The 26,657-nt window shown below is 42.9% G+C and overlaps 1 protein-coding gene across 1 annotated transcript; it reads right to left on the bottom strand.

Annotated features, from left to right (window-relative positions):
• Positions 1-1,061: 1,061 nt before the first annotated feature.
• Positions 1,062-25,085, bottom strand: POLR1B (RNA polymerase I subunit B). The gene is made up of 15 exons (XM_048482301.1): positions 24,881-25,085; positions 23,803-23,970; positions 22,741-22,887; positions 19,967-20,099; positions 18,826-18,962; positions 16,915-17,138; positions 15,315-15,486; positions 11,613-11,784; positions 8,845-9,126; positions 8,354-8,487; positions 7,853-8,023; positions 6,512-6,668; positions 5,369-5,565; positions 3,788-4,041; positions 1,062-2,786 (listed from the first exon to the last, which is right to left on the bottom strand). Exons 1-15 carry the CDS (start codon positions 25,055-25,057, stop codon positions 1,907-1,909), a joined length of 3,405 nt encoding a protein of 1,134 aa, XP_048338258.1. The 5' UTR covers positions 25,058-25,085; the 3' UTR covers positions 1,062-1,906.
• Between the last annotated feature and the right edge of the window lie 1,572 nt (positions 25,086-26,657).

Below are 26,657 nucleotides of genomic sequence, written 5' to 3'. Positions count from 1 at the left end.
TCTTTGGAGACATTATTTCTGTTTGAAAAAAAATAGGAAAGCCAGTGGTTATAACCCCCCAAAACAGCCTCCTGCTAGCAATGAGCAAAGGATGCACCTGAGTCATTGAGGCAGTGCCGTTTAACCCAAAATACAAAGACGGCTGTTAATGCAGCTGCACCTACTGTTGACAGTGTGATTGCCTGTCACTAACAAAATGCCCATCAAGTTGGCTGAGATGGGCCAGGAGGGAAGGCTTCTGCAGCTTAAGGGTCCAATGGAGAGGGGCATAAGATCTGAGGCCCCACTGAGTCAAGGGTGGAGGGAAAAGTTTGCTCTCTACTAGAACATCCTTGGATGACCCAGGATAGCTCCATCTTGTCAGATCTCTGAAGCTAAGCAGGGTTAGCCCAAGGAAGTCCAGGGTTGCTACATGGAGGCAGGCAATGGCAAACCACCTCTGTTCGTCTCTTGCCTTGAAAGCCTTATGGAATTGTCATAAGTCGGCTGTGACTAGACAGCACTGTTCACCACCATCAAATATCCAGTTTCAAGGGCTCTGTTTTTCCACATGGAAGTGAATGGCAGTCACTTACTTATATGAAAGGATGGGCCATGAACTCTTGAATCCAAGTGGAGAAATTAAAACCTTTCTGTTGGCCAGCATGGTGTTGTGGTTAAGAGCAGGTGTGCCCTAATCTGGAGAAGTGGGTTTGGTTCCTCACTCCTCACATGAAACCTGCTGGGTGTCCTGGGACTAGTCACAATTCTCTCAGAACTCTCACAAGGTATCTGTTGTGGGGAGAGAAAGGGAAAGGAGTTTGTTAGCTGCCTTGAGTCTCCTTACAGGAGAAAAAGGCAGAATATAAATCCAAACTCCTATTTCATTTGGAAAAGAGTAAGGTCAGATAGAAATGGATGAATCCACATGTTTTAATTTGCTTTGGACGGTTTGACAGTTTTGAAATATACTGAGCTTTTGCTTATTGAGAATATATTCCCTTTGTCTGATGGTTTCTACATCAGTGCTATGTGCTTCTGGCCCCTGCCTGTATGTGAAACGACTGGAAGTTATTCACAGACAATTTTCATTCATTTTATTTTAAAAGGTCACATTGCAGAATACAAACAAGAGTATCTATGAACTTCAGAACTACAACATTTGAAAAACTAGCAAGCAATATTAATTTATCTAGAAAAAAGCAACTCCTAGGTTAATTCAGTATTTTACCACTCAATTAAATTTCCCTGCATACCTTCTGAGCAACCTCTGAGAAGTCAGCTAATCCTTGACAGAGATCTCCACACATCCAAGAAAATAACTGTCCGATAGGGCAAAAGTTAAGGTTTTATCCTACAAATTAGCAAAAAGCTTAGTTACAAAACAGAGCAGCAGGCATCCTGAGAACTGTGACATAAATAAGTCCCACCCTTCAGGACTGGACAATGTGTGCAGGCTCGTGAATTTTGTTTGCCGTTAAGAAAGTCTTTCAATACTGGACGGCTATCGTGAGCATAAAGGCACATGTCTTGATTTATCAGACACCCAACTGCTTTCTAATGTTCATCTTTAACTGCCCAGCCTCTTTTTAGTGCCTGTGTCGTGGGCATAAGCCACAGACACAATCTAAAGCATGAAAAAAATAACTGGTTCTGTAATCTGAAGAGCAAATGAGAACATTTAAATCTGGAAAGATTATCCTTCCAACCTCTTAGGTTAAAAACCCTGGAGAATTGTGGTCGTTTGCACAAAGTTTAAGGAGAGCATCGCACATGTCTGACTGCTTAGTAGACCGACACTGCCTGGTTTTGAAATACATAAAATCAGACAGTCCGTAATGAGTCAGCAGCTCTTTCAAATGTTTCACTGTAAAATCAAGTCTGGTGCTCTTCCCAAGTTACAAAATAACAGTTCATGGAGCCACAATTATTTCACCTGAAGTTTCACATTTACATTAATGGCTGCTAGTTCTGCCACAAAACATCGGAAGACATAAGGCACAGCGATGGTTTCAATGGTATCGCTCCGCTCGCAAACTGTACAAACGTACTGTCTAATGCGGGTAGTAGACCCAGGAGGTGGAGGCTTCAGCAGAGGAGAAAGCAAACTGCCACATTCAACACACACATGGGCCACTGAACGATCGGAGCAGTGGAAGAGGCGGTCTTGCAGCAAGAAGGAGGTTCCGTGAGCCAACAAAGCATCTCGCTCCATCTCTCCAAAGCGGATGCCACCTTGAACATTCCTTCCTCCAATGGGCTGGTTGGTGACTTTATCTCTGGCTCCTGTAGTCCTAACCTGAAACTTGTCAGAGACCATGTGTCTCAACCGCTGGTAGTACACCACTCCAATAAAAATGTCAGCTTCCAGCTCTTCTCCACTGACGCCACTGTACATCTTCTCAGTCCCATAGTAATTGTAGCCAGCAGCCTTCAGCAGTTCCCCAAAGTGCCCCAGGGCAGAGTTCTCTTCGGAAAACGTGAAGGGGGTGGCATCGTGGCAGAGTCCGTGCAGTGCTGCCGATTTCCCTGCCATGCTCTCAATTAACATGCCAATGGTCATCCGGGATGGAAAGCCATGAGGATTGAAGAGAATGTCCGGCACCATTCCGCTTTCTGTAAATGGCATGTCCTCAGTTGGCCACAGTCGGCTCAAGATGCCTTTCTGTCCATGCCGGCTGGCGAATTTGTCCCCAATAGTTGGATTTCGTGGGATTCTCAGGGTGATACAAACACTTTGGAATCTTCCTGATCCTGTGTCATTGCTACATATTTTGATGGCATCCACAAAACAGATTTCCCTGTTCCTGAAGAAGAAATTTGAAAAACATTATGAGAACTTCTGTGGGAAAGTGAGTTCAGGCTACCTCTAGAATAAAAATGTTATAAACCACAGGCAAAATAAAAGACATAAAAAGGTGGTTAAAAATTAATTAGCAAAATGAAAGGTTCAGTCTTCTCTGTCTAAATCTCCATCTTCCACTCTGACTGGGCAATCCAAAGGGAGGGCGAAGCTGCATTGGAAACAGCATGACCCCTGTGCCAGCATCAGTGCCGTGCAAAGTGTCACTTACCTTGGCGCCAGTGCACCACACAGCTCCGCAGCCCCTGAATCTGGACGTCTGCCCTCACATCAATGGCTTCTGCGCCATTGGGCTTGTGCTGGCATGGAGAGGGGCATCCTGGGGGCAGAGCTGACTTCAGTCAGCTCCCAGTGGAGTTTCAGCCCAGGAATGCTCCTTTTTCGTGGCGCTTGCGCTACCAAAAAAATGTAGCACAAGTGATTCACGATGATGGGCTTTCCTGGGAGAGAAGAGGATTTTTTTTCCTCCTACCCCAGCGCCTGCACACTGATTGCCACTTGGGAGGAGGCCGCCACTGTATCACCCACCCTCTTTTGAATAGGCTACTAATATTCTGACTTTGACCAGTCATTTTTAGGCAATAGAGATACCAGCAAAATTAATATTGAAAACACTTTTCAACATACTAATGGCATTACAATTTTTCTCTCATTTATAGTCATATTTGCACACTAAAGTAGGCCAACTTGAGAGAGAGATTTGGTCAAAGCCAGAAGATGAACAACACTTGACTTAGCAGGAAATTCTTCCATATCCAAACATAACACTCTTTCCCATCAAAATCCACCATTCCAAAGTGTTTCCCAGGCCTTTGCTGACTGGAATGATCCAGGAATAATCACGACACCCAACAAAGCAGATTATATGTTACACGGTTTCTTACAAAATAATTTCAGGACTTCCTTAAGGAAAGAGTATCGATCTTATGGTAGGATGGAACTTACTTATGGTAGATCACAAAGCTTTCTCCTGTGCTCAGATTCAGATAGCTGTAATAAGGGTCCCCGTATTCAAGCTTTGCCCCAACGTAGGGCAGACCATCAGGATCCAAATTCTTCAAAGGATTTGGGCTATCACGACCGATCCCAAACACCAGAAATTCGGATCCTTGCTTAACTTTTTCAGCAAGATCGATACGGTCTGTCTTGTAGATACTTCCATGAGCAAATCCTCTTTCCCATGAAGCTTTGCTTATAACCTTTTTAAAAAATCAGGCAAACCAGTGTCAAGTAAAAGCTTAGAGACAGGCAATGCTTATGTGGCTTGAGATATCTACTTTCTATGTTTTCAAGTGTCTCTAGGCTTGTAAAAAGAGGACAACCAAGATCATCATGGGATTGACGCTCCTTTCCTCTGAGGAAAGGTGAAGGGGTCTGGCACTTTGCAGTTGAGAAGGAAGATGACCAAAGGGGGACATGATAGAGGTTTATAAAACTATGCAAGAATTGAGATAGTAGATAAGAGAGCAGCTTTTCTCCCTTTCCCATAACATCAAGACTCAGGGGCATTTAGTGAAGCTGAGTAACTGAATTGTGGAACTCATCACCATGGGATGTATTGATGGGCCACTAGAATAGATTACTTTAAAAGGGAGTTAGACAAATTCTGGGAAGACATGTCCAACAACAACTAGCCATAGTAGCTAATCTCCTCGTTCATAGGAACCATAACACTGAGTACCAGAACTGAATGGCAACACCAGGCAAATGTCTGGGCCTCTACACATTGTTTTATTGCCACTCCAGGGCAACTAGCTTGCTTTTGTTGATAGTGGACGCTGCCTTAGTAAACCTTAATTACCAGCTGTAGGAGCTCAAAGTTACCTCCTAATATTCAGGCCTAAATTTTGCTCATAGGTATAAAAGCAAATTTATTTCATGGAATGATTACATTCCATGGTGTAGTGGTTAAAATTACATGGAATAATTTCAGCATGGCGTAGTGCAGTAGTTCTCAACCTGTGGGTCGTGACCCCTTTGGGGGTTGAACGACCCTTTCACAGGGGTTGCCTAAGACTCTCTGCATCGGTGTTCTCCATCTGTAAAAAGGATAAATGTTAGGGTTGGGGGTCACCACAACATGAGGAACTGTATTAAAGGGTCGCTGCATTAGGAAGGTTGAGAACCACTGGCATAGTGGTTAAGAGCAGGTAGACTAATCTGGAGAACGGAGTTTGATTCCCTACTCCTTCACATGAATGGCAAAGTCTTATCTGGTGAATCAGATTTGTTTCTACATTCCTACACATGAAGCTTGCTGGGTGACCTTGGACTAGACACAGTTCTTCAGAACTCTCTCAGCCCCACCTGCCTCACAAGGTGTCTGTTGCGGGGAGAGGAAGGGAAAGGAGCTTATAATCCCCTTTGAGTCTCCTTAGAGAAGAGAAAGGGGGGTATAAATCCAAACTCTTCTTCTTCTGTATCAGGAGGGCCAAGTTCTTCTTTAATACAAATATTATATTCATCTTGAACTCATCCAAAACAGAAGAAAGTTCATTTCGAGGTTTCCGTTGCCTGAAGACTTACCATTGCATCTTCCATGTCATAGCCACTATAGGAGATAACAGCAACTATTGCATTTGTACCAATTGGGTAAGAGTCCATGTTGTAATAATCATACATGGAGGGCCGCACCAAGGGACTCTGAGGGGTCTGAAGCCGGTAGAGTTTGTCATCTGACCGATTCTGAAAGGTCAGAAGTGGAAAGCCCATCGTTTGCTTGCCTGCGTAAAGAACATAAATTGGTTTTGGGAAAGGTACACATATAAAATTGTACTAAAAAGGAATGATGGCTTTTGGTTTTATATTTAAGACCTTGTGTCTTCCATAAATATAACAGAGATCCAGCATTATGGCTCTCATTTGTATGTTTTTATTTAAAATACATACATGCAGCCTGTCAATCCAAGGCAAACCAGAAACATGAATCTAAACACAGTAAGATATGCACAATGAACCCAGTAAAATAGTAAACAGATTAAAAATATTACCAAAACGTTTTCCTAACAATTCACAATACTAGTAACTATGAGGGAAAAATGGCAGTGTACAACATATACAGCTACCTCCCTCCTCAGAAGGTTTTTCCCAAAAAGGAAGGACAATATGCTTTGGGAAGGGAAGATACTAATCAGAACTCTTGTGCCCAGAAAAGGAGTGCCAGAGGCAAGAAAGCCCTGTCACTAGTAGCCATTCAATCATTTTCCAGGTTTGTTGCTGATGTGAGTTACAGCTTTTAAAGGACTGAATGGTTAAGACAGAGGTGTCCAACTCTGGCGCTTCAGATGTTCATGGACTACAATTCCCATCAGCCCCTGCTGGCATGGCCAATTGGGAATCATAGTCCATGAACATTTGGAGGGCCGGAATTGGACACCCCTGCTGTAGATAGGGAAGCGGATCAGGGCTTTTGCATTATGTGCCCCCCCCCCGCCCCCATGATCTGAGGTTAGGCTTTTATTATCTTATGTTTTAGTTTTCATAAACATTATTTCTGCTCTGTTATGTTTCATTACTCTGTGCTTTTATATGCACTGATGAATTTGTTCTCACTTTAGGTTTTTGTTTTATTTTCCCCCAAGTGGCTTTTGCCAGAAGTTTGGGGTTATGATTTAAAAAAAATTAATTTGTTGGAAGTAATACTTTTTTAAAAAATCCCATCATACTTACTCATCTGGCACTGGTACATGTTTCTGGGACTCTGGTTATGGTCTGAGAAGGGAATAAAATTTGCTACTACACTTAACATACTATGGGGAAAGAGTTCCTGGTGAGTGTACACTCCAGGTACAATTTCATCCTCAGACACAGCAATGTTCAAGAAGACCTGTGGAAAAAAATCAGTTTATATTAATCTCTTTTTAGAGAGCAGTCAAACCCACAGAACAACTTCCTGCTGTTATGGCTAGCAGCAAAGCATATTAGTACCAGGCAGTCCTTTGCTGGAGATATTTCAAAGGTGCCACAAAGCCTGTTGTTTTGCCAAGGCTTTTGTTGGCAACAAAATGCAGGCCTCTTTTATTTTGGCGGGATGGAGGTAGGAAAGCAAGATATTTGGAGTTTGTTATTTTATTCTGCTTGTTTATATTATTTTGGTTTTGATCTGTAATGTTTTAATTATTACTCTAAGCTGCCTTGAGTCACAAAGAAAAGCAGGGTATAAATACTGTAATCCTGAACAATAAAACGCTAAGCCATTGAACATCGCGACAATGAACCCTCAGTCACTGAGGGAGTGAGTCCTGCTATCCCATTGGTGGAAGTTCATTGCTCCGGCATTCCCCCTGCCCACAGAGCAGTTGTGTCAAGGCCCCAAGAAGCTCTCTGAGGGCCCCAAGAAGCTCTCCCGCTTCCCCAAAAGCCGAGCTGGGCAACAAAGCAGCTTTGCCAGCCAGCACCCTCCTCCCGCCCTTCCCACCCCCCAAAACTGAGCCAGGCTCCACCAGTCTGCACCCTCCTCCCTTCCCTCCACCTCCAAAAACCAAGCTGGGTGACAGAGCAGCTGTTCCACTGGTTGACGCCCTCCTCCTGCCCCCAAAAGCCGAGCCTCTTGCCTCCCACCCACACAAGCCGAGTTTAGACCACTGCAGAGGGGGAATGCTTCCTAGGGCCCACTGCATCCTTCTCCCCTGCAATGGGCTTTTGCTGCTAATAAATAAAAGCTTAGAGAATATCTCAGGCCAAATGCAACTTGAGAACCTGAGTCAGATGCAGAATCAAAATCTACTAGATTAATTCAACATCCCATTAGCAGAGCTTCTTGCAACAGATATGACTTTATAGCTTCTTAAACATAACAAGTTTGCAAGATGAGATTACACAGAAAAACTGCTGCTGTCAATGCAAGTTTGAGTCTCAAGCAAGTGAAAAGTTACGAAGGTGGAAGAGACTCAACTAGCCACTTAGCCACTAGCGACTAAAGAATAAGTTATATCAAAGAGCAGATTCACATTAGCAGCCATCATGCTTACTCAATAAATACACATATTATTGGAAGAACATGCACAGTACCTGTTCCAGAGTGCCAATCAATTCTTCTTTTCCCAAGGCCAAGTTTTGTACAGGACGCATCATCCTACATGGGGTAGTGAAAATGAAGAGCCCTGGGTACAGGCTGGGCTTTCCTGTTATTGGAATAAGGACTACCTCTGTCCAAACTGGAATTCTCTTTTCTTGCATTATCTGTTTGCACATACAGAAAAGTCAACTACTTAATTTAGTTTCCTGCAACAGAGAGGAGCTGCAAAAATATGCAAGCCATTCCTCAAAAGCTTCTAAAGAGGCCAAATAAAGCCAACAAAATGCACCTTTAAAAGTAACAAATACAGACAAATAATAGTGCACCTTTAAAAGTAACAAATACAGACAAATAATAGTGTCAAACTTTTTTTTAAATTAGAGGTTATAAATACTAATAGTTTTCAAGCCCAAAAAGATACAAGCAACTAAATATTCAAGAAATGCTCAATAACATGGTCACTTTATGACATAATTTAATCAAACAAGGCTAACCTTAAAATATCTGAGTGTATCTACAAGACTAGGAGCTAGATTCTTCTCTATCCAGCCCACCAAAGAGCCATCTAACACAACTGGGTAACAGTCTACATAGGACTGGCTTGGCATGCCATCAACTGGCGTGACACCTATGGGGAAAAAATAACAATAGTTAAAGCAGCAATACCATTATTAGCAAACATCTTTCAGAGGTAAACAAACCAAATTTTATTAACAGCACAAATATATATATAGGAAGACTTTGCCTGTGATTTCATAGCCATTCCCACTGTTCTGCATAGACACAAACAAGCATTGTGTATGTTGTGGTGCAACATCTGTAGAAGGCTTCAAAAACACTTGCTGGCTGTTGCTGATCTTCTCACTGAGGAACCCTAGATTCTTCCAAATTCACTTTTTGACTATATAGATATTGTAGATCTACAAAAGGCACACTTTAAGTCTTGCTTAACAACATCACTAAGAACAAGTCAGTCAATACATACCGAGGGAGCAAAGCAAAGGCGGCAAGGATATTGTGTACGCCGGCTGTGTTACTATTTCACACATAGCTGTCATGTGATTCATCAAGCCACAGGGTTCTCCATCTGGGGTGTGCACCGGACAAAGAAAACCCCAGGACTCTGGCAGCAACTTGCGCACTTCGGTGGTTCTCATCTTGAGAAAATCAGAACCTCTGTGCACACAGCGAAAATGAGAGAGGTAGCGAACAAAGTTCAATTTGTCTGCCATCACACACAGGCCAGAGCTTTGCAACATTCCCAGACCTTGCAAAGGAAACCAGGTTGGGAGGGAGGGGGGGGGAGGAAGAGAGAATGGACAAAAAGAAAATTATTTGCTATGAAAATCTGTCAGCCAAGTATATAATTTCTAAAAAGCACTGACTTTTAGGTGGGGCACTAAATATGAGGATACACCCATATTTGTCAAATACATTTAGCGTAAAATCCTGTTCGAATCTGAAATTCTAGACTGAGCAGGGCCACAACTGTGATTCAATCCAATCCAATCCAAAAACCTTTATTAGGCATAAATCAGAAGTACCATACATTCCAAATACAAAAACAGGATCATTGTTACATATCATGTAGAACATGGATTAAAAATGTAGCAACTGCTTCAGAAATTTCTACATTAGGGCTGTTCAATAGCTTAGACATTTTTTGTTTGTCTGAGAGAAACATAAATTCTAAAGGTAGTAAAGCTCCCAGATCAGTTCTAATATCATTATACCTTGAACAGTAAAGCAGGATATGAGGGATTGAGTCTATAGCATTGGGACAGTACCGACAGTAACACTCACTTTGTGGGATGTTAAGGAAATGACCTTGAAGATAGACAGAGGGGAATGAGTTGCACCTTGCTCTTGTCATGACCCATCTGCACTTATAATTAACAAGCTGTTCTAACTATACAGCAGGGCTAGATTTTCGGGGGTGTGATCCCAAAGTATAGAGGGGAACAGGAGCTTTGTGCAGCACTCAGGAGAGATTGGTATTCCTGGTCGTACAGTCTGATCTTTAGATGATGGTGATTCAAAGGTTTATGGGTCAGTGCCAAGGCTATCATATTCCCTGATTTCCTTCCTTGCCCTGTGCTGGTGGTCTCACAATCAGGTTGGTAAGCATTGTACCAGACTGACTTGACAGAGTGGGCTTTAAAGCCCTGCTACATATAAACTCTCTTGCTCAACACCCGTGATACTGACAATACTCATTACTATTTGGGGTTAGATATATAAGCAGAACATGAAAATTAAAGACAGAGTTATAAGATATAATGTCTACAAACAGGCCAGACATTTACTCCTTACTTTCTAAGCATATTCCATTGTAAATCCCTTATTTATGCCTCTTGGAATATTTTGAAAACGCCCCTTGAATCATCCAGCAACACCCAGTGGGGAACATCTTTCTTGCTGTCTTCTAGTGGGCTCCTATAAGCTGGTTCACATAGGTTGAATTATAAAGGGAATTAGTTTGTGGGTGGTATGCAAATAATTCAAGAGTTAGACTAGGCTATATGGGTTTCATGTGTCCCATGCTCAAGAAGTTAAAATTCTGCACCCTGGCAACCTAGATATTGTATCATGTACTGATTACTCCAACTGATCAGATTTCCTTAATTTTCCATAGCTTATCTAGTTCAGGAAGGAAGACCAACTAAAGATGCTGCCTATTCTCAACAACTAGAAACCTTACTGAGGTACATGAGTTTTCACACTTTTTACAGAACTGACAACTGAAATCCCTAGAAAGTTGTGCTCTACGTCACATTATATGTATTTGATTGCTTCCATGGAATTAAAACAATGAAGCAGGGGACCCACAAATCCTTGTAAGGGGCATCTCATTTCAACTCCCCCACTATTCCTTTTTCTCTTCCCTTAAAGCCCCCAAAGCCTCTCTCTTTTTCCAGCTTCCTTTTCTCCTTCCTGCACAGAAGCCAACCCACCTCAGTGTGCTTCCATGGCACTTGGGTCTCCCAGATCCTGGTCTGAAACTCTAAGCAGTATACCATACTAACTTTAGTGCAGTATCCGCAGCTGAATAGCTGCAAGCAGCCAGGCCTGGGTGAGTCATGCAAGTCACACAGCGGAAGACCCTGATGAGTCTTCCCTCAAAGGCCAAAACAGCTCTGTAAAGGGCCCTGACCCTTCCTGTCTTCTACTGACAGAAACCAGGGCTTGAACATTGGCAATACTGTTTTGATTGCCTAGCGATGACCACTAAGAAGGCATTTGTTTCTTAAAGCTATAGTCATTGCTTTTATATCTGGGATTTTCTCCAAACCTGGGATGTTTTTCAGGTTTGTAGAAAGATCAATCTTGTCTGTACACAGCCCTAATCTCTGGGTTTAAATATCATATGGGGGTTTGTTGAGAATTAGATATATGGATACATTACCTATGAAATGCCCCCAACATGTATATACAATTAGCGAATAGCAGATTCAACATACCATGGGAAAAATTGTTTAAAAGTTCCTCACTCACTGGAATTGTCTAAGTTTGTCAGTGTCATGCAGTCAGTATTTTTTTTGAGTACTCCTGAAAACAATTTAGGGAGTCAAGAGACCTTGATTTATGGCAATCTGTAAGGGCTGTGTGTGTCGAAGTCCAGAGTAATATACAGAATGAAAGAAGAAAATTCTTCTCTGACTTAAAAGAACCATCTTGGATACTAAAATATATATTTTGTCTTATACCTGGCCAGAAGCTTTAGACATCTTGGGCCCTTGTCAATATACCTACCAGTTTTAGATCGCAGGTTACCAGTGGCCAGGAGGTATTCGAATATCCTTGTAAGATCTATTCCCATGCCAAAAATCTTCATCATGTTTTCTGCATTAATTGTTACATTTGCCTTCTGAGCCTTTCTTTCCAAAGCAATTTTGACAGACTGTAACCAACCTTCCAACTTCTCCTGTTATATGGGATGCAACAAGAGGATGAATTTAAAGTACAAGCAACATTTATTGTAGAAGACACTTTTCCATATTACAAATGACCATATGATAAGGAACACTCCTGCACCAACACAGGAATGGATGGAATACTTTTCAACTTGCAGTAGGCCTGCCTCAAATTGACTCCTGAGTGCTCACAGACAGGCTTCCTTGTTAAATGTCTTCCACAGAAATAAATACTACAGATTCCAATGAACTTGCTAAGTGACTCTAAACATACCAAAACCTAAATCATAAGAGTTAAACTGTCGTAACAACCGTTAAACCACTTCTGGTCTCATTGCAGTACTCAAACAGGTGAGAAAATGTTGCTAACCAGCAGTGGCTTCCAAAGGGTGGATTTTAGAAAAAGAGGAAGAGTTTGGATTTATACCCCCCCCCTTTCTCTCCTGTAAGGAGACTCAAAGGGGCTTACAAATTCCTTCCCGTTCCTCTCATCACAACAGACATCTTGTGAGGTAGGTGGGGCTGGGAAAGTTCCGAAGGACTGTAACTATCCCAGGGTCACCCAGCAGGAATGTAGGAATGGGGAAACAAATCCAGTTCACCAGACAAGACTCCACCGCTCAAGTGGAGGAGTGGAGAATCAACCTTGGTTCTCCAGATCAAAGTGCACCTGCTCTTAACCACTATACTACACTGGCATGGGTAAACCTATGACAGGAAGAGTGCACAGGAGAATATCAGCAAGAAATAATTAGAATGTAGCACTAGTGGTTACAGCTAAACTTCCTTCACAAGACTAACGAAACAAAGTAAAAGCAAAGATCTCTTCCTAGCACACTGAACTACCTGATGGGACTGAAGTTCTTTCTGTGAAGTGACCCAGTGTATCATTTTATTTAAGGGACTTTCTTCACTTATTCAGTAGAAATAAAAACCCCTTTGATGCAATTGTATGGTCAAGAAAAGGGTGGCATGCTTCCACTCATTTTGGCTTCCCTGCCCTACAGAAACAGAATTCCCAGGGCTCTTGGCTACTACCTACTGCATGGGAAACAAGTGAGGTCCCAAAGCACTTTGGAGACACCTCACACTCAGCACCCTGAGGGTTCCATGATAAACTAGGTTAGGCATTTGGCTACTCCAGCTTTACAGCTTGAAACTACATTCACCACACACACCATGAATCAGTATGTACCACTATTTATTGAGGGAGTGATATCTTGGGCAGAGGCACAGCTCCCTCCAATTTCCTGACTGAAGCCAAATATTGTATCCTTGTAGCCACACTTTGCTGTGAAAATTACTTTTATTATTATTTATTAAATTTAATAGACCGCCCTATCCCTGAAGGGCTCAGGGCGGTGTACAATAAAACCAACAACAAATAGTGATACAAGATAATATAAACAATATAAATAAAAAAGTGCAATTAAAATCCATTTAAAATAATAGCAACATCATAACTCGTGTTAAAACCCTTTTTGAGATGGCGTCAGAACCCCGACTCCCTGCTCATGCACCCCCAGATCGCTGCCGATGGTATACATAGATGGTTGTCAGGGCATTAAGAGAGGGCGGCAGATCCGCGGCTAGCCTCCCCAAATGTCAGGTGGAACAACTCAGTTTTACAGGCCCTGCGGAACTCACCAAGGTCCCGCACGGCCCTAACAGCTGGAGGCATGGCAAGTCCAAATGTGTTTTAGTCAATATGTACCCAGATGTCTTGGTACTGCCTTAGATTATTATAAATAAAGACATAAAATAGCAAAGTAGTCAGATGCAGCCTAAACCAATGCAGATAATTTTATACAGATTACAAAACTTACTACAGAGTCAGAATTCAAAATGACCTGGACAGATTAGAAAGCTAAAACAAACAAAATGAATTTCAACAGAGATAAATGTAAGATACTACACTTAGGTAGAAAAAATAAAATGCACAGGTATAGGATAGGTGAAACCTGACTTGACAACACTACATGAGAAAGGGATCTGGGAGTCTTAGTAGATCATAAACTGAACATGAGTCAGCAGTGTGATCTGGTGGCCAAGAAAGCCAATGCAATTCTATTTGGGCATCTTAGTTGATAGTTCCATGGGAATGTCAACTCAATGCATGGCAGCTGTGAAAAAGGCAAACTCTATGCTGGGGATCATTAGGAAAGGAATTGAGAATAAAACTGCAAAGATTGTCATGCCCTTATATAAAGCAGTGGTGCAACCTCACTTTGAGTACTGTGTCCAGTTCTGGTCGCCGCATCTCAAAAAGGATATCGAAGAGATAGAAAAAGTGCAGAGAAGGGCAACGAGGATGATTGAGGGATTGGAGCACCTTCCTTATGAGGAGAGGCTGCAGCGTTTGGGACTCTTTAGTTTGGAGAGGAGGCGGCTGAGGGGGGATATGATTGAAGTCTATAAAATTATGCATGGGGTAGAAAATGTTGACAGAGAGAATTTTTTTCTCTTTCTCACAATGCTATAACCAGGGGGCATTCATTGAAAATGCTGGGGGGAAGAATTAGGACTAATCAAAGGAAACACTTCTTCACGCAACGTGTGATTGGTGTTTGGAATATGCTGCCACAGGAGGTGGTGATGGCCACTAACCTGGATAGCTTTAAAAGGGGCTTGGACAGATTTATGGAGAAGTCGATTTATGGCTACCAATCTTGATCCTCTTTGATCTGAGATTGCAAATGCCTTAACAGACCAGGTGCTTGGGAGCAACAGCCGCAGAAGTCCATTGCTTTCACATCCTGCATGTGAGCTCCCAAAGGCACCTGGTGGGCCACTGCGAGTAGCAGAGAGCTGGACTAGATGGACTCTGGTCTGATCCAGCAGGCTTGTTCTTATGTTCTTATGCTGTATCAATAGGAGCATAGTATCTAGATCGAGGGATGTAATTGTATCTCTCTATTCTGCATTGGTTAGACCTCATCTGGAATATTGCGTACAGTTCTGAGCACCTTAATTCAAGAAGGATATTGACAAGCTAGAACGGGTCCAAAGGAGGCAGCCAAATTGGTAAAAGATCTGAAATCCATGCCCTATGAGGAGAGACTTAGGGAGCTGGGTATGTTTAGTTTGGTGAAGAGAAGGTTCAGGTGACATGATACCCATGTTTAGATATTTGAAGGGATGTCATGTTGCAGAGGGAGCAAGCTTGTTTTTTGCTGCTCCAGAGACTAGGACCAGGAGTAATGGGTTAACGGTGCAGGAAAAGAGATTCCACCTAAACATCAGGAAAAAACGTTCTGACAGTAAGGGCTGTTTAACAGTGGAATGCACTATTTCGGAGTGTGGTGGAGTCTCCTTCTTTGGAGGTTTTTAAAGAGAGGCTTGGTGGCCATCTGTCAGGAGTGCTTTGATTGTGTGTTCCTGCATTGCTGGGGGTTGGTCTTGATGGCCCTTGTGGTCTCTTCCAACTCTATGATTCTACTATTGTGTATATTCCATTGTATATAGCTATATACAATGGAAAGTTCTGGCTGGACTTCATAAAAAACTAACAAACCCAAAACACATCACTCTCAAGCAATACCTTTAAAAACATGAGGTAAAGTTGTCCAGCAGTGAGCACTTCTTGATTCATTAAACTGTCAGGATTCTCCTCCATGCAGCCTTCTTTAGCTAAAGTAAACAGTTTCCGGGTCATGAGACAAAGCAAGTAGAATTTTTCAGCATTGGTTTTCAGATGTATGCAGATGCATTGGCTGCAGGAACAGAAAAAATAATCACCCTTAGTCTAATTTTCCAAAGTTACCATCCTTGATCATCTTTTCAACCAAACAATATTCATATTTTTAGTTTGACATTAATTTAAAACAATTGCTATCCCTGCCATCTTTTTGATACTTTAAAGATAACAAAAACTATCTGGGTTAAAAATATGCAAAGTCTGTTTATTCACATTGCTAAAGATCTTCTTTACCGGAAAAGACAGAAAACAAAATTATATTACTTTTCCTTAATGAAAGCATCAGCTTGTGATGAAGATTTTTTTAGTAAGAACTGTCACCAAAAAAAGTAGACTAGCTACTGGATTTTTTGTGTGAAAAAATATATACATCACACTCACTATATGCAAGGACTGAGAAAAAGCCGAATATATCTAATTTATTATAGTTACTGAATTTCAGTGTTTTGAATTAGATTCCTTAGCAGCATAACTAACTTCTCTATGGCCGTTTCCGCACGGGCAAAATATGACGTCGTCGCAACGGAAAAAGAAGCGTCAGAGCGAGAGCGTTCGCACGCGCAGCGGCGGAGGTGCGCAGTCGCGCCGTCGCGAAAACGCTAAACCGGCGCGAAGACGGTGTATTCAGAAAACGCTTAAAACCACTCTTTTTCCCCATGTGACGCATCGACGCCGCACTCGTGCGAACAGCCGCCACGGAGCTGTCGTCAAAATGGCGTCTGGCCTGCACGGCTTCGCAAGTGCGCAGGCGCAACATCGCGAGACGCCGCTTCCGCAGCGCTTCCGTGCGAACCGTCACATTTCTGCGGGGCTGCGGACGCCCGCAGCTCCGCCTGTCTGTGTGAACGCTTTTTTTGGGATGCGTCGCAATTTGCGACGTCATCGCGTCGCTGCTTTTGGCCGTGCGGAAACGGCCTATATTAAAATATTCTGAAACAGAAAATGTTTAACTTTCTTTACATTATCATCTACAGAGATGCAACACAAAAAAGACCAAATTTTTGGTTTGGGCTATTCTTAGCTGGACTTAAAAGATTTCCATACTGATTTGGTTCTGAACTTCTCATGTTCTCATAGATGGGCTTTAAAAAGAATTTGACAAGTCAAGACTGCTGTGATCCATCAATGGCCATTAGCTACAATAGCTATGAAGACCGTCTACTTTCAAAGGTTGGCTAGCGTGCAACTGCATTATGGAAGTGGGCCTTTGGTCCAAACCAGAAAGGCTCTTCTTAAATATGCCAACACAAACTAGAACAGATAAAATAATTTAGTAGGAGCAACATCTCCCAAATCTACCTTGTGAGAAATAGTTTCATTCAAAATGTTTTAGAATTTTACTGATCATAAAGGATACTTTATGATCAATCATCAGCAGACTTTGTTTTCTCACAGAAGTAGTTATGAACTGTAATTTGGACACCTGGAAATGACTTAGACATACTTAAACAGGAACTCTCCAACTTGTTCACTGGTGTACCACTCAGGAAGCTCCAGCTTCACTCTGAAGCGCTGACCCAGGAAGCTGAGAACTTGTCTCTGTGTGATGCAGCCTTCTTCCACCACCAGCCTCAGCATCTGACACACACAGTTCTTGTAGAAAGTATCCTCTTCTTTTCCTTTCATCAACTCTTGAAAAATCTGGAAATCTGAGAAGCTAACTAATGCCTGGAACCCAGAGAGAGAAGGTTGGAACCAATTAATCAGAAAACAGAGCAACATGAACTGTGAAGGTGCCAGTTTGTCTGAAGTCAGTAACTGCTAAAACTAACAATCTAACATTTATTTAGCTGAAGAACTTTACCTTGCAGACTCAACATAAGCTACTGCGACAATTAAAAATAGATCCATAAAATATTTCTAAGGATACACAACAGGTGACATAATAAATCACAGTCAACAGAATTTTACAATTGACACAGAGTTGCATCCAATAATAGTCTCAGCAAGGAACTTTTAGCAATACATATCCCTGCCCTTTTAGTATCCAGTATAAAAGGGATACTTTTCCAGGGCCCAACAGAGCAAGGCTGGCACAAGCCGCAACATGGCCAGGAAAAGGGGCAGACCTAGGGATGTGGCAAGAATTAATCAACTTTCTGGGAATGCCTCCCAAAACCATGGTGGAGCCCATAAACATTCATACAGTGGGACAGGCCAAGCACCACCCCACAGGTGTGGTCCCATTCATGCGGCCTGGCAAAGCACAGGATGTTGACTACAGCTGCCACTCATAACCCCTGCCCCAGCTGTGGCAAAACTCCTCCTTCACATCCAATGACAAACCACGCCCCCGCCTCCCCAGCACTCCATAAAGTCCAGCCGGGAGATGCCCCATAGTAGGGTGTGTAGCATGGGATTTTGTCTCAAAGAGGTCTCTGAAATACACACTTAAGAGTACGCAATGTTGCACTTTGATGGTGCAGAGAGGGAGGAGGTGCAGGGAGGTGGTGCAGAGGAAGCACTGAGCACTAACACCCCAGGGGGAAAGCAACATCCTTGCTATGTGGTTAATATGGCTCATTTTGGAACACTAACAGGTACTCCATCCCCAGAGGCTGTACCCAAAGAGGCAACCATGCACTGACAGGTGAACAGCGGTGAGAATCCAGCTGCCCCCTGCCAGACATCCACACCTGCCTGACCCGCCCCCTCCCCAGATGAACTTTGACACCATCTGGCTCCCACACCCAAGGCTAGTGGTATCTGTGTCTATATAGGGGTGTTCCAAAGACAGGCCCCCAGAGCACTGAGTCCCATATCATGGAATGGGGCATACTCCCAGGGAGTATGTGGGGGGAGATGGGGGAGCAGGAATACTGGCAACCCTGAACTGGGCTGCTAGTATACTACTTTGCCAGGGCACCTCACTGATGGTGCGGGGTAGAAGAAATCAACTTGAAATACACAGAAATAATTTACATGGGTAGGTAATAAATGGATTAGCTTATCAGTATCTGAGTTAACCCTCAACTCTCAACTAGATGCCAGCATTCCTGTGACCCTGTAAGATGTTTACATTGTTTCTGGAGACATTGCTTTGGAAGACTGTATTTATCTTCAGCTTTGTTTTCCTTTATTTCCCTGATTTCCCTTGTTTTGGGTGGCTGTCTATGCAAAAGGTTGTTCCAGTCAGCTGAACTATTGCAGGGAATGCCACATCCGGATGGGAGAAAACAGAGTTTGTAGTAAGATTCTTTTAAATTGGTTATGTTTATCTTACTTAACGAATCCTGGTATGCATTGATGGGAACACTAGTAACTTTTGTGGACTTATTTGTAGGGTTACTGCCCCATGCCAAAATAGCCCATAAATGTAGAAAGGACTTTAAAGCAGTGATAATTACTACGATACCTTCAGCGCAAATCCCAGTGGGACAAAGAACAATTCTTTCTGATAAATGAAGTTCACCATCACTGTGCCGTTTTCAAGATAATGAAGGGTCATGTTAACAGCAGTGTGTTCATCTCTAACACAATGCATAGAGACACCTAATGCCAACAAAAAGAAACAAGCCTCAGTATTACTAAATCATGCTACCATCTAAAACAATTATAAGTAATTTATAAATGAAAAAGCAAATGTCATGACCCATTTACAAGTTGTTTGCCCATCATAGGCTACAAAGACAGAGGGAATGTAGATTCTGTTTTCCCCACATTGAACCACTGTGTGACTGATGTAACTAATCCAAACTAACCTGATTTTTGAAGAAACGAAGCTGCAAACAACCAGTCATGTGTTCACAATAAACTTATTTCTGCCATTTAACAGTCAAAAAAATAAAAATGCTGCAAAACTGAAATGGCACATGTTTAATAATGACAAAGTGATATAAGGAATGGATAATTTAGTTCTGCTAACCACCATGCAATTAACATTAATGTTTTGAAAATTAAAACAATGACAACACTAAATATATGAATTATTTTTCTGATGCCACAAACAGTCTTGAAAATGTTGAATGAAAAATTCATGCTTTACTCTGATCTATGGTGCCTCCAATGCACTTTAGCTATAGTATAATGATATTTAAGAAGTAGAGTTTGGATTTCTATCCCCCCTTTCACTCCTGTAGGAGACTCAAAGGGGCTTACAAACTCCTTTCCCTTCCCCCCTCACAACAAACACCCTGTGAGATAGGTGGGGCTGATAGAGCTCCGAGAGGCTGTGACTAGCCCAAGGTCACCCAGCTAGCGTGTGTGGGAGTGTACAGGCTAACCTGAATTCCCCAGATAAGCCCCCACAGCTCAGGCAGCAGAGTGGAGAATCAAACCTGGTTCCTCCAGATCAGAGTGCACCTGCTCTTAACCACTACGCCACTGCTGCTCCTTAAGCATTTGATGACCTAAGAAGAAATGACTGACTAGGTCTAATGAGCGTGGACCGGAGAAGCTGTTCGTTTATTTATTGCATCAGGGTGCCACACAGAATTAAAACAGGTACATTAAAAAAAATTACTGCAACAAGACATACAATAGTTTAAAAACAGTACCATAGCATGTGTAGCCAGGGCCCCTGGATTTCCACTTTTGTTTTATCATTGCGAGGGGGAAGTTGCGCCTTGGCATGATTACCATTCGGATTACCTTTTCTATACCATTAACTATGAAATAACCTCCCATTTCCTGTCAAAATAATAAAAAATAGCATTTAGTATTAAAGAGAACAGCAAAAGTCAACAGGGAGATCAATTTAAGTTTTAGTTAATTAACCAAGGCAAATTTTTAATTCAAGGAGCTTCAAACTAAAGGCACACTTCAGTGTTTTCAGGCTCTTTGGGTAAGAAGTGTTAGGGAATGTAAAGTTTTTCCTTAACAACAATGGCAACAGACACAGAACACTGTTCAGGCTAACCAGGTTTGGAGCTAGCTATGGCTAGTATTAAATGTCTGTGCCATATATGCTGACCAGTATTAGCTCGATCCACAGTGTGCAAATTTACTTCTGAACATGGTTACAAATGACACCTTGGAGTTACTGTGAGGTCACTTCTCTTCAGTGGGGTAAAGTCATCCAGACTGGTTAGGCCACACCCCCTTTGTTACAGGCAGGGCTATTTAATTTTTTTGCAAGCTCTCCTAGATGTAAGGGGGCCCTTCCAGCTATGATATGTGCAATGTCTTACCTTTTTTTGTTTTGGGGGTGGGAAAAATGGATGACTTCACCACACTGAAGAGAAGACACCTTCACAATAAGTCCAAGATGTTGTTCCACTGTAGTGGAGCTCCGTCATCCAGACTGGTTATGTATCATAGTGACACACAGGAAGGGTATAACTATTAAATTTAACACCTCATAGCTGACCTTCATTAAGGCAGTATACATTGCAGGACTTTTCTCCTGAAGGCTGCCTCAGGGGAGTTGGTCTGATCAATTCTGTAATGCTTCACAAATGTAGAAAAGACCATGTGGGAAAATGATGATGCACTGGAGGTGCTAGTTGGGCTTTGAAGGATTTTTGAAGCCTCTCAAGTCCAGTTTGGAAGACTTGGTTGGAGGCCGATCTTCTGCCTCGGTCTGGTAGTTGACTGTTGCAACTACTTTTTGCAGCAATCTATAAAATTGTTCTTCTTGAAACAGTCTTAAGGAGGCATCGCTCTGTTCCAATTCCTCCCGGGACTACTGCCCCTCCTCCTTGTCTGAGTCTGGATCTGGGGATGATCCATGGAATGGTAAGATGTCCCAGAATCATTCTGAGCAATTTGAAAACGATGACTGCTTTTTTCATGGGGTTTTTCAATGATGCTAGAGGCTTCCTCATCAGAGGCTTCTTCCTCTGGCCAGCAAAAGCAGTCAGGAGAGTCCCTATGTCTTTTCCCTGACCCTTTTGGCTTGGGAACTGAGTCCTCCTCTGCATTGGTGGATCGGAAAGATTCCTCTGAATCTGGGGAATCGCTGCTGGTTGATCGCCCTCCATGTGTTTAATTCAACAGTAGGTGGGGGGCAGATTAAGTTCCAGACTGCCTTGCTGGTGTTGAAATCTGGAAGGTGGTGGTCAGCGGATTAGGAAATCAGCATTGTTGAGCCGCTAACTCCACGTGCAGTTGCAGGTAAAAGGTGAGAAGTAGGCACCAAGTTCTGTGTGTGGGTCCTCCCCCCCAGTATTTGGAGGTACAATATCAGCCTGGATTGGCTTGGAACTCATCCAAAGCATCCCTGAGGGTCTGTGCCATGGGATCAGGGTTCAAAGCGGGCTCACCCAGTGGCTCCCCAATTTGCTGTTGATTCATGTGTATCAGGTGGTGGCGTTGTTGTTTCAGTCCCTGCCCCAGCAGGGTTTCAGATTTCCCTTGGGGTTCCGAGTGGGGAGTGGATAGAGGGACAGGTGTATCCAGAGCTCTAGAGGACCATGATCTGCCACATCAGATTGGCCCGTTATTGGTCTTGCACCCAAGCTCAGTCAGGAGACTGGTCCTTTTTCTTTTTACTCTGCCCAGGCACACTGGGCATTTTTGATGGTTTGTGTTAACTTTCCATTGCTTCCTTGCAAGTCTGCTATGGAGCGAGCTCATCTAGCACCTGACTACACCAGCAGGGCTATCCAAACTGAAAGGGCCAGCCCCCAGTGTCCACGACAGCTTGCAAAAATTTTACATAGCCCTGCCTGTAGTGAAGGGGGCATGACATAACCAGTCTGGATGACAGAGCCCCACTGCAGTAGAACAGTTCATATTTCCTACCTATGCTTATTCAAATCACTAGAGGAGGTTTCACGGCTAATCACAGAAACTGAGAGCCAAAACAGATGCTTGTAACCCCCTACCCCAGCAGCTTTTGCAGCCCTTGTAAAAATACAAGGGACAGGAAAAGAGCTCCGCGGCAATTCGGCCCTCACAGCATTTATAAATCTTTGAAATGGTTACTGTGCTCTCATGGCAGTCATGTGGATGCTGTCATGTTTAGTTTGGCCCTAAGAGAAAGGGGAAAGGCCTACAATAGATGGGAGGAAGGCACATGTGTCAACCCACAGGGTATACATGACCTGGTGGTTATGGTTTGATTTGGCAGCATTATGTCAGTATCAGTTCAATAAATTGTTGCTTTTGTCTACTAGCACTCTCATGCATCCTTCAGTACTATAAAAAGGCACTAGTAATGGAGTTTTGGCAATAAGCACATTTATTTTCACATTAGAGGGCAAAAATCTTTAACCAACTGACAGATCTGGCATTAAATAGTATGAATTCTGGCTAAGGTTTCAATCCTTAGAGGGAATTTTGTTCATGTAAACTTGCATCAGGCAACACCAATAAGATTAACTGTTACCTCTTCCTCCTCATGGTGTTTGATGAGTTCTTTGGGAGAAAGGCCATAGAGATTGCATAGCTTGGATTTCACCATGATAGGAATATTTCCGAGGAACTGCTTGATAATGCCTTTAGGGGCGCCATTCTTTGACCAGCTAATATCAGCCTATATAGACAAAAATATCAATAATTTTAGACATGTATAGACATAACAATAAAAAACAGGGTGAAAAAGGAACAGGATAAAAAAAACAGTTACGCTGTAAGTGTTTTACAAAGGCAAACAATACTGTGCCTGAAGGAGTTACCTATTAATACTCATGTCTTTAAAAACTGACCTGGATAGATGACTCAGACCCACCCCAACAAGAGTACAACAAACCATATGGTGCCTTTCCATGCTAAGTCTGGAGGATGAACCTCCGCAGAAAAGATGTGGAATTAACATCAACCTGCATCTCACATGCTCCTGCCCCTCCATATTGCAAATTCCTCCTCCCATCCACTCTTAGAACTGGAAGTTAGAGGGTCACACTAGGATCTGGGAGATCCAAGTTCCAATTCCCATGCTGCCATAAAGCTCATTCAGTGATCTACAATATTAATAATGACCATTGATCTTTTTAATTTAATGCCTTTTTATGCAATCCCTCCAATAAATCAGCCTGAGGCCACCAACAAAATTAATCATCATAATAAAAATAAACGGCATACAAATAATAGCTTCTGTAACCCCTTATGAAATAGCTTCAGCTTTAAACCATAACTTGGATTCTCCCTCTCATACATGTTAACAGCTTGTGCTCTGGAAGGACTGCAGCTACTTAACAGGTGATCATGAGAGAAATCCTATGCAACTCTAATCATAAACTAGTCATGGGGATTACTCCAGGAAGTTGTTCTTAGGATTGCAGCCTAGGAGTTATAATGCTTGTATGTTGTTTTAACCACTCAGTTGATCAGTTAAAGACCCTCAATCCAAAATACACACGCAGTTGTTAAACCTAGGGTTTTTAAGGTGTATATAAAGATGCCTAGAACATGATGAAGCAGAATATCATTACTTTACACTGTTACTCACCGTCAGTCTCCCATGGTAGGTGCTTCTGCGTCCCCTACATTCTGCTGGATAAACTTTCAGTTCTTTACATATACTGCCCTTTGGCACCACAGGTGGATTGATAATGGCTCCAACAATTGCCACAGTGATCCGATCATTCTTAAATGCAAACTCGAAAGGTGGAATGGCCTGAAAGGAAAAGCAAGCCAAAAAAGTCACCTGCACTCATTAGAAACAACCAGCATATAAGAAATTCAGTCCATCATGTCAGAGGCAATTATTATGTACAATAAGTTATTACAAAACATGTTCCACTATTATTAGATTCTATCCCCTCCCAAAGGACCCAAGACTGCTAGCAGTAGTTTTTGCCTCCCAACCTTCGGATGAGGAGTTACCATGCAGGAGTTGGAGAAGCTTTACTAACTGTCTTCATCTCTCTGTAATGAGTCCTCATCATGCCACCCAAAGAGGCCACAGCCAATGGCAGAACACATGCTTTCTACAGAACAGGCCCTGACTAAATGCTTAGCATCTCTAAGTAGAAACAGGGCTAGAGAAGACATTTCTCTCCCTGAGACCCCAGAAAACATAAAACTGAGCTAGATAGGTGAATGGTCTGACTTGCTATTACACAGTTTTGCCCATTCATTCACCTCCCAGCCAAGGGTCTCTCAACTTCATTTAACCTGCGGGCACTTTTGGACTTCTGAAAAAATGTAGTAGGTACCATCCTAAAACGGCTGAAAAATGAAGAGAGACAGAAGAAACCACAAAACAGTGGAACGTTCCCAGTCAAGAGTCTGCCTATGGCCCAAACAGGGGTTTCTGAATGGGCGCCTCCTCCAGATGCAAAGGCGATGGCTCCTGGGTTCTTCTGAAGCACACTCCTGCTCCAAAGGAATACCGGGATCGGTGCTATGCATCTGGGAACCTACACTTTCCTGTTTTTTCCCTGGTCAATTCAAGCTTCCAAAATTTATCCCGCAAATACAAGCAGCAAAAGGGCACCAAGAAATAGAAAAGCGGGAATAACTGTGCAGCTGGTTTCGTTCCTGCCCACAGATCCTTTTGCCCCGCTTCCCCTGCAGAGCCTCACCTGTATAGCCCGCTGCAACCCTTCACCCACGGCATAGTTAAAGGAGTCGATGTGAGCCCGTGTCAGTTCCTGCAAGGCCGACAGCTGCCGATCCTTGACCAGCCGATAACTCGGTTCCGTCAAGTGTTTGAGACTGGGAGAATCGGGCAAACCCCGCCACTTGTACGCGGCTTCCATGCTTTTACTCGTGTACGAAAGACTTCAGAGGAAGCCTTCGCCGGAAACTGTTCGCAGAGCTTGCTGGGACGTGTAGTTCTCTGGGAAAAGATAACGCTCCCAAAATGCCTTGCGCGTAAAAGACATCGACTCAAAGTCCCTCGCTTTTTTGAACAGCTTTTCGTGTTCGCCGCGGCTTGCAGATTGTGGCGCCCCCTGGCTTGGAGGAGGGCAGCGCGCGAGTAAGCGCTTGGGGTGCTGTGTATTTTCAGAGCTTTAGTTTTTTTCTTCAGGGTCGTGGAGGGCAGCTGGTGTAGATCTCCCAAATTAGACTCAGTAGTAGACCATCTGCTTTGCATGCAGAGAGTGACCTCTCAAATGCAGTGTAATGTTAAGCAAAGGATCAGGTGGTTGGTGTTGTGGGAAATGTGTAGCCTTCGATTGCTGCTGTTGGTCATGAGTAGATGTTGCCCACCATGGGTCGATAGCTTGATTTAATAAAAGGCAGCGTCATATTCTCTCTTCTAAACACGTTCCTCTCACACTAGTTTAGTCATTAAAAAAGCAGCATGGGATGTATGGTAATAAGTAATACAGTTTGGGTTGGTGCCAAATCAGTGCCTTTAAAAGGGTAACATTAGAATGGAAAGGGAAGGCCGTATACTTCATGTCTCAACCTCTCCTTCCAAACGCCCTCTTAAATGCCTTTTAAAGAGAAGCAAAGCCACATGTACTTTATTCAAGAATATCAATATCCTTAAAAATAATCCTAATCCTTTAAATCTTCGTTCTTTCTACATTTTAGATACTGTCCTAGTAATGTATGCAGACACTTAGGCATGCGTAGGCAGTAGAATGTTTAGAGCCCAAGGTGACTGGCTGAGAGAACTGCACAGTGATCTATAGCCAGTGGACAGGGAGTTCTGAGGGAAAACTGAATTGAGAGCCAGAGTGAACAGTTGTCCTGTGGAGGTTCTGTTCTGTGGCAGCTGAGGGCCGGTTCAAAGTGATCTGTGCTTGTCTGATTAAGTACCATGGAGGACAGATTTCAATCAGGGAATCTATGCCAAGGTCCTGGAGTAACACAGTAACACTGATTTATCACATGGGTAGCTTGGTAGTCTTTTCTGAAGAAACCCCCACTCAGATATGGAGCAGGGAAGCAGGTTTCAGACAAGTTTTTTCCATAAGTCTAGTTAGTAGGAATAGTCTCTTCTTCTCCTCCCCCACTGGCTGCCAAAAAGACATTTGTACTGAGCTCTGCAAACTGTGCCTCAAAAACCAACTATGCTGTTTAAGCACTTCAGTGATTGGTCAGCAAGTTGGCTTTTGTTTTTCTATGTATCCTGTCATCAGCTAACTGAATGCCTTAGTTTAATACATTTTCTATTTTTCTCTCACACAAGCCATAGTAGCTGCCAGTAAATGGTATTCTCAGTTGGGAAATTCCTGGAGATTTGAGATGGAGCCTGGGGAGGGCTAGTTTGGGGAAGGGGCAGAATATAATACCACAAAACCCACCTCTAAAGCAGTCATTTTCTTCAGGGAAGCTTATCTCTGTAGTCTGGATATAAATTATAATTTTGGGAGATCTCCAGGCTCAACTGGAGGTGGAAAACTC

This window comes from Sphaerodactylus townsendi, linkage group LG01 (assembly GCF_021028975.2).
Source record: "Sphaerodactylus townsendi isolate TG3544 linkage group LG01, MPM_Stown_v2.3, whole genome shotgun sequence".
NCBI lineage: Eukaryota > Metazoa > Chordata > Lepidosauria > Squamata > Sphaerodactylidae > Sphaerodactylus > Sphaerodactylus townsendi.
Note: the sequence above shows the minus strand (reverse complement) of the source record. Positions and strands in the feature narration are given on the sequence as shown.